Here is a 17424-nt window from a genome sequence, read left to right as displayed (position 1 = left end):
TTAAATTGAGCGATTGAACGATAACAATATCATTATCGTTCAATCGTTTGCAGATCGTTTAATAAAAAAAAATCTTAAACGACCAGTGATGCGTGCGCCCGCTGGTCGTTTAGACATCTATCATCATACAAATATGTTGTACATCCTGACGATAACGTTAAGTTCAGCATGTTTGCAGATGACTGATGAGCCTACACTGAACGACTGCTCATTCAGTGCAGGCACATCACAGACTGACAAACAACAGCACGATTACAATGTCATAATCATGCAGTCGTTTTGATGTCTTCTAGTGGATGTGTGCCTTGATGCTGGGTACACACTGACAGATATATTGGCCGATCAATTGAACGGCCAATACATCTGCTGCCCGTCGGCCAGTGTGTACCCGCTATATGTCTGTGAACGTCGTTGTTCGCCGACATATCACATTGGCTGTGCTGCACAGCTGATGGACAGATGTCCATCTGCTGTGGGGATGGGGGCGGGATACGCCCCCCCCCCCGCCACCCGGGACACGCCTCCTGGCTGCCGGAACCCGCAGCTACACACAGATGATGGCCGTTCATTGTGTATGAATGACCATCATCTGCAGATATATCTGTATAGTGTGTACCCACCTTAAGTGATTTCAATTAAGCTGCACATTGTTATTAATATATGTTTTTACAGAACACCCCAATGATGTACACTAGATTAAATGTGTCTTCACTATAAAACCTGACACAGATTATACAGTATAAAACCAGCTAATGAAAAAAACTCCAGTAGTTGAACTGGGCTGTCAATTAGTCTTATAACTGTTTAGTTAAAAGCCACCTCAATTAGACGGTCAATATGTATCATAGTAGCGCAACCTCCTGGAATGTCCGTGAGGCTCCTGTGATATTGGACGACCTTGTGGACTCTGAGGAAGGTAGGCTAATCTCCCCGACAGAGGTGGCCACAGTGACGGTCAGTGTATCCCCTGCCTGTGCCTTTGGGAGAGGAGCTGAAGGAAGGGGCAGTTAGTGAGGAAGAGGGGAACGGAGTTCTGTAGGGGTGAGGAGCAGTGACTGGAGGAAGTCTACAGAATTCTGTGAGCCATGCCAAGTGCAGTCAGGCAATTCTTAAACTTTAACCTGTCTCCTGTATTTTCTATAGTTTATTATGGATTATGATAGCTGCGCTGCCACATTTTGCTGGGCTCACAACTAAAGTCTCATAGAAGTCATCCATGAAGCAGCCACAGTGACACCTCACAGCACTCTTTTGTTTTTTGTTTTTTAAACTCTTTTTTTTTTTTTTTTATAGAGCGAATCACAATAAAATGGTTCAAACAAATTTCCAAAAAAATATACAGCACAGAATATACTTATTACAAAAGAGCTGTAACAATTCAAACAGCAATATAGTGATTTGGAATCTGTATGACATACCGCCGAAACTGTGCCCGGCAGATGTAATACCGACACCGGAAGACAGAAGAGTGAAGATCCAGACAAGGTAAATATCTATACTATCCCTAACCTTCTCCCCCCCCCCCCTAACCCTCCCTTAGGGGTGCCTAAACACCTAACCCCCGCAGCCTAAGCCTCCCCCCCGGGGGTGCCTAACCCTCCTCCCGGGAGCCCCTAAACCTAAACGCGGCTGTCCGATCCCGATGCCCGGCTTACCTTAGTTCAGTATGCAGTGCGATGGGATTTTGGCGGGTGAATGACGATAGGCAATTTCGACACCTATCATTAGTCCCATGCCGGGATTTGACAGTCGGGAAGCCGGCCGGGGCATAACTACTGCCCCCGCCGCGGCTTCTGGGCGCCGGGTAGCTTGGGGGCGACAGGGGCAGTGGTTACGCCACTGTAACTGTGAGCGCTGGCCTCTTAAGTGATCAGAGGCTAAGGAAGCCTCCGATCACTTCAGAGGCCAGCGTTCCCAGTAATGCAGTGCGCGGGTGACGTCATGATATCACCTGCGTCCTGGGGAACCTGCGTGGCCGCGTCTGCTAGATCTATTTGGATCCAGTCGCGTGGCAGCGGGAGAGGGCGCCCGGATGACAGCGCGCGGAGTCAGGTAAGTACCAGGGAGGGGGGGGGAGGGAGAGGTTTGGAGAAGCCACAACTACAGGGGGCACCACTTGAGGGGCACAACTACAGTGGGCACTACTAAAGGGCACAACTACAGGGGGCACTACTAAAAGGGGCACAACTACAGGGGGCACTACTAAAAGGGGCACAACCACAGGGGCACTACTAAAAGGGGCACAACTACAGGGGGCACTACTAAAAGGGGCACAACCACAGGGGCACTACTAAAAGGGGCACAACTACAGAGGGCAATATTAAAAGGGGCACAACTACAGGGGGCACTACTAAAATGGGCACAACTACAGGGGGCACTACTAAAATGGGCACTACTACAGGGGGCACTACTAGAAGGGGCACAACTGCAGTGGGCACTACTTGAAGGGGCACAGCTACACGGTGCACTACTTGAAGGGGCACAACTACAGGGGGCACTGCATATGGGCACAACTACAGGGGGCACTACTTTAATGGGCACAATTACAGGGGGCCCTGCATAATGGGCACTACTACAGGGGGCATTGCATAAGGGTCACTATTACAGGGGGCATTGCGTAAGGGGCACTAGTATAGGGGGCATTGCATTTTGGGGCACAACTACAGGGGGCACTGTATAAGGGGCACTAACTTGATACACGCAGTTTACAGGTTATAAACTATGGGCCTGATTCAGACCCACTCGCAAGCGGCTGTCCGCTCGCAAGTGGGTCGATGTTCTGCACTGAGCATGCGCACGACGGAGGGAGCTCCGTCATGCGCATGCGCCAGACGCGACGAGCGAAGGAAAGTCCTTCGCTCGTTGTGTCTGATCAAAGGGGGCGTGCTGTCGATGTTGATTGACAGCACGCCCCCTTTGGTGGGCGTGCCTCCCTGACGGGGCGTTCCCAAGGGAACGCCTATCGTCAGAAGCCGGCCCACTGACATCACTAGTGATGTCAGTGGGAGAGATTTTGGCTCTGATAGAGCCAAAATCACTCCGGGCCTTGCGGTTGAAAACCTCAACCGCAGGCTCCGGCTCGCAGTTTCGATGGTCACGACCATCGCGGCCATCAAACTGCACGCTCGTATAGGCTGTGGGTGGTGACCCACAGCTATACGAGCGTCCAGGGGGACGCTCCATAGTTATGGAGGACGGCCCTCATTCAGAGCATGCGCTCTGCTCAGAGCGTACGGCTCTGAATGAGGGCCTATGTTCCCAATAATCTGGTTCTACACGGACATAAAAACTGTGCAACCTGTCTTGAGCTGAGGTGACAGACTGGCAGGAGCAGAGAGGAGGGTTGGTGAAGTAGATCTGTCAAGGTGGGATGTAATGGGCATTACTGTTTGGCATAATGTGTATTTGGCATTACTGTGTGCACAATGTGCTATTAGCGGCATTACTGTATGGCATAATGTGTAAGGGGAATTACTGGGTGGCATAATGTGTTGTATTTGGCATTGCTGTGTGGCATAATGTGTTGTATGTGGCATTACAGTGTGGCATAATGTGAAATAGGGGCATTACAGCATGGCATAAATTTGTTATAAGGGCATTACTGTATATCATTATGTGTTATACGTGGCATTATTGTGTGGCATGTGTAAGGGGCATTGCTGTGTGGCATAATGTGTTGTAAGGGGCATTCCGGTGTGGCATAATGTGTTGTAAGGGGCATTCCGGTGTGGCATAATGTGTTGTAAGGGGCATTCCGGTGTGGCACATTGTGTTATAAGTGGCATTACTTAGTGTGTCATAATGTGTAAGGCACGTTACTGTATCATGTAACCACACACCTTAAACATCGTCTTTGGGTGTGTTTGATCTTTGGGCGGGGGGGTAGGGGGGCGTCTGAAACTTTTTTGGCATGGGGGAGCAAAATTATAGTTACGCCACTGCGCTCAGCGCTCGCGAGCAGGTCTGAATCAGGCCAAGAGTTCTGTAGGGGCGAAGAGCAGTCAGCGATGCCAACTACACTATAGTGATTCTGGCTGGCAAGGGTGGGTGGCACAAAACATCTTGTAATTTGCTAGACCACATAACACTGTGCAATGCCCCTATAGTAAATGTGTCATAGTGGCTTTTCTGTGCAGATAGATAGTCTGGAAAGTCAGACAGGGCTTCTGATGGATTGACCACCAGTAGAGTGAAGAAATCATCTATTACTTGCTGCAAGCCAATTTACAGTAGAATACCAGGTGGAGGCACAGACACACGATTGGGAAGTAACTTTGCAGTTCCTATTCCACACTCATGGAGCAGTTGAGGAGTTATGCTGCATACACACGGTCAGATTTTGTTAAAGATATGAACGATAACGATTGTAAAAATTGTTCATATCGATGACATGTAGGGTATAAATCGTCCAACGATGCGCGTTCCCGTATGTCAGATAACGATATCTGACATCGACTGTGTTAGCAGACAGATTTGGACGATTTCATTAATTTTAATACTGTCTGATATCGTTCATAGTTGACAAAATCGTTCAAATCGCTCATCGTTATCGTTCAACGATATCGATGATCTGACAAATCTGACGTGTGTATGCACCATTACACAGAGATCAATATCTGAGAGCAGAGACATGCTGCTGCTGCTGCTGCTGCAAGGCCTGGATTACCGGGCGACCAGTAGGATGCATCAAACTCTGAATGCTGTCTGCCTATGTTCTTACTGAAGTTGTTTTATAATGTTCTTTTTCCTGCCCTATACTGAACTCTGATTGGCTGCCAGAGTTAAATCAATGATTATTTGGTCCACCATGGAGAGGGCTGTTTTGTACACTGACTACCGGGGAATGTATGAGACTGTACCTACCATGTAATTTACTGTATGTTAGTCACAGACTGTGGCCTCTGTGCTTATGGACAGTGAACAGGAGAAGAAACAGAGCTATCTGTTGTCTGTATATTTATAGACGTCAGTTATGGAAGCAGTGACTGAGCTATATATTACCTTGCTGTTGAACAGTGACATATGCATCCCATGGGTATCCTCCTATACAACCTCTATCGCATGGTCCACAGTCTATAACCTCTGGAAAGAGAATATAGAGAATGACAGAAGCAGCGAGGGAAAGGACTGTAAAATATAAAATTACAGGGTGACTAATTTAGGAGTATGTAGGCCAGAGCTATCTGTGGAAAGTGCTAATAGAGTCTGCACGTTCACCAGACTTCCTATTTATATAAGATGGTCAGTATTGTACATATCAATAACAATCACACTATGGCTGGACCTTTATCTCCCATGTTACATTTCATGTTCACACATTCATTTCATGAACCCATGTATTCATGACCCATGTATTGGCCATAATATAATATGGCCAAGGGGAGTACAAGACCCATACAACACATTCATAATCTACCAATATACAGCCCTGTTCTTTCCTGTACATTTTCCCAGCACAAAACCTGAGACATTAAAGGGGCCAGTGGGGCAATTTTATATAATGGTGATAAAAGCAACATTCTTTCATCCAGTGTTGGACTGGGGCATGAAGGGCCCGCCAGGGGAATGTGGTGGTAGGAGCCCATGTTTAAGGGATGTAATCATCCAACTGTCTGAAATCTGACCCCAAGAGGAGTGGGTGGGGCTCTCAGGCAATGGGGCAAACTGGGGATTTTCCCTAGACGCCTGTGGGCCAGTCTGACTCTGCTTCATCACAGGTTTCTGATTACTAACTGGCAAGTAACTCTCACCCATTGCAGGACTGCTAAACGCTGGGTGAGAAACTTAGTACAGTGAATCTTTCTTTGGAGAGTGAATAGATAAAGACATGAGAAGTCTCCAGAAAAAAAGAGGTTACATGAAAACAGCTAGTGTGCAGTGTAAACTTGTGTATACAAGCTGCCTACAGAGTATCTGTCTTAAATCATTGACATCCTACAAAATGTCCATATGACATTAATCCATAGAGGAAAGTAAGTGCAAGGGTGCAATCTGAACTCACCACAGACTTGGGAATAATAGTAACCTTGTTAAGCATCAGTTTTACTAGAAACCTGCAAATGGCTATCAATATATAAGATCCAATATATCCAGATAACCTTGCTTACCTCTTCTCACTGCTATCTGAGCTAAGCACAATAGGAAGGCTAGTCTAGATGACACAAAGAGACACTCACGCTGCACCGATAAGTTCTTAGGACATCCTTGAATCCCCCACTGTGCCTCAATGTTACCAACAACGGCAAAAGCCCAACATGAACGGCATTGTTTCTGGAAGATATAATCAAAGGGACAAATTTCTAAGCAGCAACCTTGACAATTATTAATATTAATCTTAAGTGAGAGATTTTTATGGGACCATGGGGGTCATTCAGACCCACTCGCGAGCGGCAGTACGCTCGCAAGTGGGTCGATGGTCCCCACTGCGCATGCGCACGACGGAGGGTGCTCCGTCATGCGCATGCGCGAGACCCGGCGAGCGAAGGACTTTCCATCGCTCCGGGTCTCGCACCAAAGGGGGCGTGCTGTCGATGTTGATTGACAGCACGCCCCCTTTGGTGGGTGTGCCGGGGGCGTGCCTGCCAGACGGAGGCGTTCCCATGGGAACGCCTACCGTCTGAAGCCGGCCCCACTGACATCACTAGTGATGTCAGTGGGAGTGATTTTGGCTCTGATAGAGCCAAAATCACTCCAGGGCTTGTGGTTGAGAAACCTGACCACAGGGTTTCACTCGCAAGTCCGATGGTCGCGATGGTCTCTTGTTGGACGCTCGTATATGCTGTGGGTGGTGACCCACAGCTGTATTAGCGTCCAGGAGGACGCTCCATTTTAATGGAGGAGGGCCCTTATTCAGAGCGAGCGCTCTGGTCAGAGCGTCCGGCTCTGAATCAGGGCCCATGTGTGCAAAATACCAAACTAGAGTAAAGGAAATAATGTATGCAATTGAGTGTAGAAAAGTTTATAAAACATTTTTTACTTTGTTAGATAAATAACAGAGTCAAAAATGTCATTAAAAGTGGTAAGTCTTTATTGAGAAAGCAGTGTGAAAAGTAAAGGTTAGGGCACATTGATAAATAAATGTTAAGTCCACTTGGCAGCCCCTCTCCCACTTAAATATGTATTTTAAATTTTAGTGTTAAGTTGTTGGTAAATGCCCTCAGGTAGGATACTGTATTTCGGCACAGCTAAATCCCTTATCATGTTCTCCAAAGGAGCAACAATCACTGGAAGCTGACTTGCGTCATCCTAGAACTTGCACAGCTAGAGGTAACCCATATTGTGCTGGGAGTACCAGTCAGCCCATGGACCACTATCCCTGGGATCCTGGAACTTGCACTGCTAACGGTTAGCCATATTGTGCCAGGAGTACCAGTCGACCCATAGACCATTAATCCTTGGAAAAGACTATGAGGGGTATTCAATATGAAACGTTAACTTCACTGCCGAAGTTAACGTTTCATATCGGAGGTTTTTTTCTGCGTTAAGTCTGGTGCGCGCTCCCGCTTAAAATAAAATTAACGAAAACGGGAAACTCCGAAGTTGGATTTGCGTAAAGTTACGAATTTTTCCTGAAAATAATTGTAAGACCCCCCTAAAGTTGTAAAAACATGGGGGAACACTATGGGTACCCCCGTTTTAGCCTTTAATTGAAAGTCGGGGATTTAAATAGCCGCAGCAGGTTTTGTTCCCGACATTGAAGAAGTGATGCAGAAGAGCACTTAGGTTATTTTTTTCGTTTTATTAAGTGGTCCCATCAAATTTGGGGTACATGAAAATGGGTACTAGCATATTTTGGTGTCCCTAAAGTAATTTTTAAAAAATTCTGCATTTGTGCACCTGCCGCTATAATTCTATTCTAGAAAACATCTGCCGCATACATGCAGAATAGCCCTGAACCTATTTCCCTATTGTTTAACAATTTTTTCCCATTTTTTTTTGTTGCACCCCAATTTTTTAATAAATTTTTTGGGGTGTCCCTATTTTTTTTTTTTTAAATCCCCGACTTTCATTTAAAGGCTAAAACGGGGGTACCCATAGTGATCCCCCATGTTTTTACAACTTTAGGTGGGTCTTACAATTTTTTTAAGGAAAAATTCGTAACTTTACGGAAATCCAACTTCAGAGGTTCCCGTTCTCGTTAAATTTATATTGAATATGGGTATAAGCGGGAACGCGCCTGATACCTTAACGCAGGTAAAAACTCCGATATGAAACGTTAACTTCGACAGTGAAGTTAACGTTTCATATTGAATAGCCCTCCATGAGTTAACATGAGTCAGGATCCTGGACCCTGCACAGCTGGTGGTTAGCCATAGTGTGCTCTCTCAGACTGATCAGAGCCATGCACTACATAGAACCTGCTGTAGTGTACCATACAGAGGGTGTCGTGGAGGCAGCCATCTAATAAGCACTTGTCATAATGTAGCACCAATAATACTGCAGTAACTGAGGATGATGGACCCCAGCAGTTGTCAGTCCCGGCGACAGGGGAGGACTAGGGGCACACCTGTACCGGACCCTGAGATCCTTAGGGGCCCTGGAGTGTAACCTCTGCCTGCGCTGATGCTGCAGTGATCACCAAGCTTGTACACAGCCCCTGCTGATCACTGTAGCGCAACGCAGGCAGCCACTGTGTTGTACCCGGCACCTAGGAGCAGGGTAGACTAGTAGGAAAGGTGCTGATTTAAGTCCTGGGGGGAAGGGGGGTCACCTGTTTCCTGCAGCCACACGCTGAATAGACATGCAGGAACAGGGCCAGCACCGAGTGACGCGGCCGCCGGGACCTGGAGAGGCTGAGCATGGCAGTGGAGCTACCCGATGCCTCCTTGGATATTTCAGCCAGTAGTCTGAGGTGTCTGAAGTGACTCTTCGGATCACTGGCTAAGACAGACCCGAGAAGTCATCATACAGCTCCGCACCCACAACACTGCATCATGGAACTTTCTCTTTCCAGCTGGCAACACTATGTATGGTAGGGGGGAGCACTCCAAGGAGAGGGGGGGGGAGTTGCTGCTGCCTGAGGGGGAGTGGTTACTATGACCTGCGGAATTAGGAGGAGGGGCAAGGCAGTGGAGCACAAGGGGGAAGGTTAGGAGAGAACAGTGATAGTGGAGCATGTTGTATTTCGAGAGGGGAACGCAGTACGGCATGTGGGAGAGAGAAGGGGAGCGCAGTACGGCATATGGAAGAGAGAAGGGGAGCGCAGTACGGGATGTGGGAGAGAGAAGGGGAGCGCAGTACGGGATGTGGGAGAGAGAAGGGGAGCGCAGTACCGGATGTGGGAGAGAGAAGGGTAGCGCAGTACCGGATGTGGGAGAGAGAAGGGCAGCGCAGTACGAGATGTGGGAGAAGGGAAGCACAGTACGGGATGTGGGAGAGAGAAGGGGAGCGCAGTACGGGATGTGGGAGAGAGAAGGGGAGCGCAGTACAGGATGTGGCAGAGAGAAGGGGAGCGCAGTACGGCATGTGGGAGAGAGAAGGGGAGAGCAGTACAGGATGTGGGAGAGAGAAGGGCAGCGCAGTACGGGATGTGGGAGAGAGAAGGGGAGCGCAGTACGGGATGTGGGAGAGAGAATGGGAGCGCAGTACGGGATGTGGGAGAGAGAAGAAGAGCGCAGTACGGGATGTGGGAAAGAAGGGGAGCGCAGTACAGCATGTGGGAGAGAGAAGGGTAGCGCAGTACCGGATGTGGGAGAGAGAAGGGGAGCGCAGTACGGGTTGTGGCAGAGAGATGGGGAGCGCAGTACGGGATGTGGCAGAGAGAAGGGGAGCGCAGTACGGGATGTGGGAGAGAGAAGGGGAGCGCAGTACGGGATGTGGGAGAGAGAAGGGCAGCGCAGTACCGGATGTGGGAGAGAAAAGGGGAGCGCAGTAGCAGATGTGGGAGAGAGAAGGGTAACGCAGTACCGGATGTGGGAGAGAGAAGGGCAGCGCAGTACGAGATGTGGGAGAAGGGAAGCGCAGTACCAGATGTGGGAGAGAGAAGGGTAACGCAGTACGGGATGTGGGAGAGAGAAGGGGAGCGCAGTACGGGATGTGGGAGAGAGAAGGGGAGTGCAGTACGGCATGTGGGAGAGAAAAGGGGAGCGCAGTACCAGATGTGGAAGAGAGAAGGGTAATGCAATACGGGTTGTGGGAGAGAGAAGGGGAGCGCTGTACCAGATGTGGAAGAGAGAAGGGTAACACAGTACGGGATGTGGGAGAGAGAAGGGTAGCGCAGTACGGCATGTGGGAGAGAGAAGGGGAGCGCAGTACGGGATGTGGGAGAGAGAAGGGGAGCGCAGTACGGCATGTGGGAGAGGGAAGGGTAACGCAGTACGGGATGTGGGAGAGAGAAGGGGAACGCAGTACGGGATGTGGGAGAGAGAAGGGGAACGCAGTACGGGATGTGGGAGAGAGAAGGGGAGCGCAGTACGGCATGGAGAGAGAAGGGCAGCGCAGTACGGGATGTGGGAGAGCAGGGGAGCGCAGAGCGGCATGTGGGCGAGAGAAGGGGAGCGCAGTATGAGATGTGGGAGGGAGAAGGGGAGCGCAGTACGGGATGTGGGAGGGAGAAGGGGAGCGCACTACGGGATGTGGGAGAGAGATGGGGAGCGCAGTACGGGATGTGGGAGAGAGAAGGGGAGCGCAGTACAGGATGTGGGAGAGAGAAGGGCAGCGCAGTACGGGATGTGGGAGAGAGAAGGGGAGCGCAGTACGGGATGTGGGAGAGAGAATGGGAGCGCAGTACGGGATGTGGGAGAGAAAAGAAGAGCGCAGTACGGGAGGTGGGAGAGAAGGGGAGCGCAGTACAGCATGTGGGAGAGAGAAGGGTAACGCAGTACCGGATGTGGGAGAGAGAAGGGGAGCGCAGTACGGGATGTGGGAGAGAGAAGGGGAGCGCAGTACGGGATGTGCCAGAGAGAAGGGGAGCGCAGTACGGGATGTGGGAGAGAGAAGGGGAGCGCAGTACGGGATGTGGGAGAGAGAAGGGCAGCGCAGTACCGGATGTGGGAGAGAAAAGGGGAGCGCAGTAGCAGATGTGGGAGAGAGAAGGGTAATGCAGTACCGGATGTGGGAGAGAGAAGGGCAGCGCAGTATGAGATGTGGGAGAAGGGAAGCGCAGTTCCAGATGTGGGAGAGAGAAGGGTAACGCAGTACGGGATGTGGGAGAGAGAAGGGGAGTGCAGTACGGCATGTGGGAGAGAAAAGGGGAGCGCAGTACCAGATGTGGAAGAGAGAAGGGTAATGCAATACGGGATGTGGGAGAGAGAAGGGGAATGCAGTACGGGATGTGGGAGAAGGGGAACGCAGTAGAGGATGTGGGAGAGAGAGGCGGAGCGCAGTACGGCATGTGGGAGAGAGAAGGGGAGCGCAGTACGGGATGCGGAAGAGAGAAGGGGAGCGCAGTACGGGATGTGGGAGAGAGAAGGGGAGCGCATTGCTGCATGTGGGAGAGAGAAGGGGAGCGCAGTACGGGATGTGGGAGAGAGAAGGGGAGCGCTGTACCAGATGTGGAACAGAGACGGGTAACACAGTACGGGATGTGGGAGAGAGAAGGGGAGCGCAGTACGGGATGTGGGAGAGAAGGGGAGCGCAGTACGGAATGTGGGAGAGAGAAGGGGAGCGCAGTACGGGATGTGGGAGAGAGAAAGGGAGCGCAGTACGGGATGTGGGAGAGAGAAGGGAACCGCAGTACGGGATGTGGGAGAGAGAAGGGGAGCGCAGTACGGGATCTGGGAGAGAGAAGGGGAGCGCAGTACCGGATGTGGGAGAGAGAAGGGGAGCGCAGTATAGCATGTGGGAGAGAGAAGAGTAACGCAGTACCGGATGTGGGAGAGAGAAGGGGAGTGCAGTACGGGATGAGGGAGGGAGAAGGGGAGCGCAGTACGGCATATGGCAGAGAGAAGGGGAGCGCAGTACGGGATATGGGAGAGAGAAGGGGAGCGCAGTACGGCATGTGGGAGAGATACGGGATGTGAGAGAGAGAAGGGGAGCGCAGTACGGGATGTGGGAGAGAGAAGGGGAGCGCAGTACGGGATGTGGGAGAGAGATGGGGAGCGCAGAACGGGATGTGGGAGAGAAGGGTAGCGCAGTACGGCATGTGGGAGAGAGAAGGGGAGCGCACTACGGGATGTGGGAGAGAGAAGGGGAGCGCAGTACGGCATGTGGGGGAGAGAAGGGGAGCGCAGTACGGGATGTGGGAGAGAGAAGGGGAGCACAGTACGGCATGTGGGAGAGAGAAGGAGAGCGCAGTACGGGATGTGGGAGAGAGAAGGGGAGCGCAGTACGGGATGTGGGAGAGAGAAGGGGAGCGCAGTACGGGATGTGGGAGAGAAGGGGAGCGCAGTACGGCATGTGGGAGGGAGAAGGGGAGCGCACTACGGGATGTGGGAGAGAGATGGGGAGCGCAGTACGGGATGTGGGAGAGAGAAGTGGAACGCAGTACGGGATGTGGGAGAGAGAAGGGGAGCGCAGTACGGGATGTGGGAGAGAGAAGGGGAGCGCAGTACGGGATGTGGGAGAGAGAAGGGGAGCGCAGTACGGCATGTGGGAGAGATACAGGATGTGGGAGAGAGAATGGTAGCGCAGTACGGGATGTGGGAGAGAGAAGGGGAGCGCAGTACGGCATGTGGGAGAGAGAAGGGGAGCGCAGTCCGGGATGTGGGAGAGAGAAGGGGAGCGCAGAATGGGATGTGGGAGAGAGAAGGGGAGCGCAATACGGGATGTGGGAGAGAGAAGGTGAACGCAGTACAGCATGTGGGAGAGAGAAGGGTAACGCAGTACCAGATGTGGGAGAGAGAAGGGGAGCGCAGTACCAGATGTTTGAGAGAGAAGGGGAACGCAGTACGGGATGTGGTAGAGAAGGGGAGCGCAGTACCAGATGTTTGAGAGAGAAGGGGAACGCAGTACGGGATGTGGGAGAGAGAAGGGGAGCACAGTACGGGATGTGGGAGAGAGAAGGGGAGCGCAGTACAGGATGTGGGAGAGAGAAGGGGAGCGCAGTACGGGATGTGGGAGAGAGAAGGGGAGCGCAGTACGGGATGTGGCAGAGAGAAGGGGAGCGCAGTACGTGATGTGGGAGAGAGAAGGGGAGCGCAGTACGGGATGTGGGAGAGAGAAGGGCAGCGCATTACCGGATGTGGGAGAGAAAAGGGGAGCGCAGTAGCAGATGTGGGAGAGAGAAGGGTAACGCAGTACCGGATGTGGGAGAGAGAAGGGCAGCGCAGTACGAGATGTGGGAGAAGGGAAGCGCAGTACCAGATGTGGGAGAGAGAAGGGTAACGCAGTACGGGATGTGGGAGAGAGAAGGGGAGCGCAGTACGGGATGTGGGAGAGAGAAGGGGAGTGCAGTACGGCATGTGGGAGAGAAAAGGGGAGCGCAGTACCAGATGTGGAAGAGAGAAGGGTAATGCAATACGGGATGTGGGAGAGAGAAGGGGAGCGCTGTACCAGATGTGGAAGAGAGAAGGGTAACACAGTACGGGATGTGGGAGAGAGAAGGGTAGCGCAGTACGGCATGTGGGAGAGAGAAGGGGAGCGCAGTACGGGATGTGGGAGAGAGAAGGGGAGCGCAGTACGGCATGTGGGTGAGGGAAGGGTAACGCAGTACGGGATGTGGGAGAGAGAAGGGGAACGCAGTACGGGATGTGGGAGAGAGAAGGGGAACGCAGTACGGGATGTGGGAGAGAGAAGGGGAGCGCAGTACGGGATGTGGGAGAGAGAAGGGGAGCGCAGTACGGGATGTGGGAGAGCAGGGGAGCGCAGAGCGGCATGTGGGAGAGAGAAGGGGAGCGCAATACGGGATGTGGGAGAGAGAAGGGGAACACAGTACCGGATGTGGGAGAGAGAAGGGTAACGCAGTACAGCATGTGGGAGAGAGAAGGGTAACGCAGTACCAGATGTGGGAGAGAGAAGGGGAGCGCAGTACCAGATGTTTGTGAGAGAAGGGGAACGCAGTACGGGATGTGGTAGAGAAGGGGAGCGCAGTACGGCATGTGGGAGAGAGAAGGGGAGCGCAGTACGGCATGTGGGAGAGAGAAGGAGAGCGCAGTACGGGATATGGGAGAGAGAAGGGGAGCGCAGTACGGGATGTGGGAGAGAGAAGGGGAGCGCAGTACGACATGTGGGAGAGAAGGGGAGCGCAGTACGGCATGTGGGAGGGAGAAGGGGAGCGCACTACGGGATGTGGGAGAGAGATGGGGAGCGCAGTACGGGATGTGGGAGAGAGAAGTGGAACGCAGTACGGGATGTGGGAGAGAGAAGGATAGCGCAGTACGGGATGTGGGAGAGAGAAGGGGAGCGCAGTACGGGATGTGGGAGAGAGAAGGGGAGCGCAGTACGGCATGTGGGAGAGATACGGGATGTGGGAGAGAGAAGGGTAGCGCAGTACGGGATGTGGGAGAGAGAAGGGGAGCGCAGTACGGCATGTGGGAGAGAGAAGGGGAGCGCAGTCCGGGATGTGGGAGAGAGAAGGGGAGCGCAGAATGGGATGTGGGAGAGAGTAGGGGAGCGCAATACGGGATGTGGGAGAGAGAAGGTGAACGCAGTACCGGATGTGGGAGAGAGAAGGGGAACGCAGTACAGCATGTGGGAGAGAGAAGGGTAACGCAGTACCAGATGTGGGAGAGAGAAGGGGAGCGCAGTACCAGATGTTTGAGAGAGAAGGGGAACGCAGTACGGGATGTGGTAGAGAAGGGGAGCGCAGTACGGCATGTGGGAGAGAGAAGGGGAGCGCAGTACGGCATGTGGGGGAGAGAAGGGGAGCGCAGTACGGGATGTGGGAGAGAGAAGGGGAGCGCAGTACGTCATGTGGGAGAGAGAAGGGGAGCGCAGTACGGGATGTGGGAGAGAGAAGGGGAGCGCAGTACGGGATGTGGGAGAGAGAAGGGGAGCGCAGTACGACATGTGGGAGAGAAGGGGAGCGCAGTATGACATGTGGGAGAGAAGGGGAGCGCAGTACGGCATGTGGGAGGGAGAAGGGGAGCGCACTACGGGATGTGGGAGAGAGATAGGGAGCGCAGTACGGGATGTGGGAGAGAGAAGCGGAACGCAGAACGGGATGTGGGAGAGAGAAGGGGAGCGCAGTACGGGATGTGGGAGAGAGAAGGGGAGCGCAGTACGACATGTGGGGGAGAGAAGGGGAGCGCAGTACGGGATGTGGGAGAGAGAAGGGGAGCGCAGTACGAGATGTAGTAGGGAGAAGGGGAGCGCAGTACGGGATGTGGGAGGGAGAAGGGGAGCGCACTACGGGATGAGGGAGAGAGAAGGGGAGCGCACTACGGGATGTGGGAGAGAGAAGGGGAACGCAGTACGGGATGTGGGAGAGAGAAGGGGAGCGAATTACGGCATTTGGGAGAGATACGGGATGTGGGAGAGAGAAGGGGAGCGCAGTACGGGATGTGGGAGAGAGAAGGGGAGCGCAATACGGGATGTGGGAGAGAGAAAGGGAGCGCAGAAAGGGATGTGGGAGAGAAGGGTAGCGCAGTACGGGATGTGGGAGAGAAGGGTAGCGCAGTACGGCATGTGGGAGAGAGAAGGGGAGCGCAGTACGGGATGTGGGAGAGAGAAGGGGAGCGCAGTACGGCATGTGGGAGAGGGAAGGGGAACGCAGTACGGGATGTGGGAGAGAGAAGGGGAACGCAGTACGGGATGTGGGAGAGAGAAGGGGGAACGCAGTACGGGATGTGGGAGAGAGGCGGAGCGCAGTACGGCATGGAGAGAGAAGGGCAGCGCAGTACGGGATGTGGGAGAGCAGGTGAGCGCAGAGCGGCATGTGGGAGAGAGAAGGGGAGCGCAGTATGAGGTGTGGGAGGGAGAAGGGGAGCGCAGTACGGGATGTGGGAGGGAGAAGGGGAGCGCACTACGTGATGTGGGAGAGAGAAGGGGAGCGCAGTACGGGATGTGGGAAAGAGAAGTGGAACGCAGTATGGGATGTGGGAGAGAGAAGGGGATCTCAGTACGGGATGTGGGAGAGAAGGGGAGCGCAGTACCGGATGTGGGAGAGAGAAGGGTAACGCAGTACAGCATGTGGGAGAGAGAAGGGTAACGCAGTACCAGATGTGGGAGAGAGAAGGGGAGCGCAGTACCAGATGTTTGAGAGAGAAGGGGAACGCAGTACAGGATGTGGTAGAGAAGGGGAGCGCAGTACGGCATGTGGGAGAGAGAAGGGGAGCGCAGTACGGGATGTGGGAGAGAGAAGGGGAGCGCAGTACGGCATGTGGGAGGGAGAAGGGGAGCGCACTACGGGATGTGGGAGAGAGATGGGGAGCGCAGTACGGGATGTGGGAGAGAGAAGTGGAACGCAGTACGGGATGTGGGAGAGAGAAGGGGAGCGCAGTACGGGATGTGGGAGAGAGAAGGGGAGCGCAGTACGGGATGTGGGAGAGAGAAGGGGAGCGCAGTACGGCATGTGGGAGAGATACGGGATATGGGAGAGAGAAGGGGAGCGCAGTATGGGATGTGGGAGAGAGAAGGGGAGCGCAGTACGGCATGTGGGAGAGAGAAGGGGAGCGTAGAACGGGATGTGGGAGAGAGAAGGGGAGCGCAGAACGGGATGTGGGAGAGAGAAGGGGAGCGCAGTACGGGATGTGGGAGAGAGAAGGGGAACGCAGTACGGGATGTGGGAGAGAAGGGGAACGCAGTACCGGATGTGGGAGAGAGAAGGGGAGCGCAGTACGGGATGTGGGAGAGAGAAGGGGAGCGCAGTACGACATGTGGGAGAGAAGGGGAGCGCAGTACGGCATGTGGGAGGGAGAAGGGGAGCGCACTACGGGATGTGGGAGAGAGATGGGGAGCGCAGTACGGGATGTGGGAGAGAGAAGTGGAACGCAGTACGGGATGTGGGAGAGAGAAGGGGAGCGCAGTACGGGATGTGGGAGAGAGAAGGGGAGCGCAGTACGGGATGTGGGAGAGAGAAGGGAAGCGCATTACGGCATGTGGGAGAGATACGGGATATGGGAGAGAGAAGGGGAGCGCAGTATGGGATGTGGGAGAGAGAAGGGGAACGCAGTACGGGATGTGGGAGAGAGAAGGGGAACGCAGTACCGGATGTGGGAGAGAGAAGGGGAGCGCAGTACGGGATGTGGGAGAGAGAAGGGGAGCGCAGTACGACATGTGGGAGAGAAGGGGAGCGCAGTACGGCATGTGGGAGGGAGAAGGGGAGCGCACTACGGGATGTGGGAGAGAGATGGGGAGCGCAGTACGGGATGTGGGAGAGAGAAGTGGAACGCAGTACGGGATGTGGGAGAGAGAAGGGGAGCGCAGTACGGGATGTGGGAGAGAGAAGGGGAGCGCAGTACGGGATGTGGGAGAGAGAAGGGGAGCGCAGTATGGCATGTGGGAGAGATACGGGATATGGGAGAGAGAAGGGGAGCGCAGTATGGGATGTGGGAGAGAAGGGGAGCGCAGTACGGCATGTGGGAGAGAGAAGGGGAGCGTAGAACG

The 17424-nt window shown here is 53.3% G+C and overlaps 1 protein-coding gene across 1 annotated transcript in view; it reads right to left on the bottom strand.

Moving 5' to 3' along the window:
- The window catches only part of LOC148530739 (cathepsin W-like), a 158805-nt gene that overhangs the window by 28855 nt on the left and 112526 nt on the right, over positions 1–17424 (bottom strand). The window contains exons 5-6 of the mRNA XM_088468433.1: positions 6177–6270; positions 5002–5082 (exon numbers count right to left, since the gene is read on the bottom strand). Coding sequence (XP_088324559.1) covers positions 5002–5082; positions 6177–6270 — 175 coding nt within the window. The remainder of the gene's footprint in view (positions 1–5001; positions 5083–6176; positions 6271–17424) is intronic.

The sequence above is a fragment of the Taudactylus pleione genome, unplaced genomic scaffold (assembly GCF_031769625.1).
Source record: "Taudactylus pleione unplaced genomic scaffold, aTauple2 ptg000085l, whole genome shotgun sequence".
NCBI lineage: Eukaryota > Metazoa > Chordata > Amphibia > Anura > Myobatrachidae > Taudactylus > Taudactylus pleione.
This window is presented reverse-complemented; position numbering and strand designations above follow the sequence as displayed.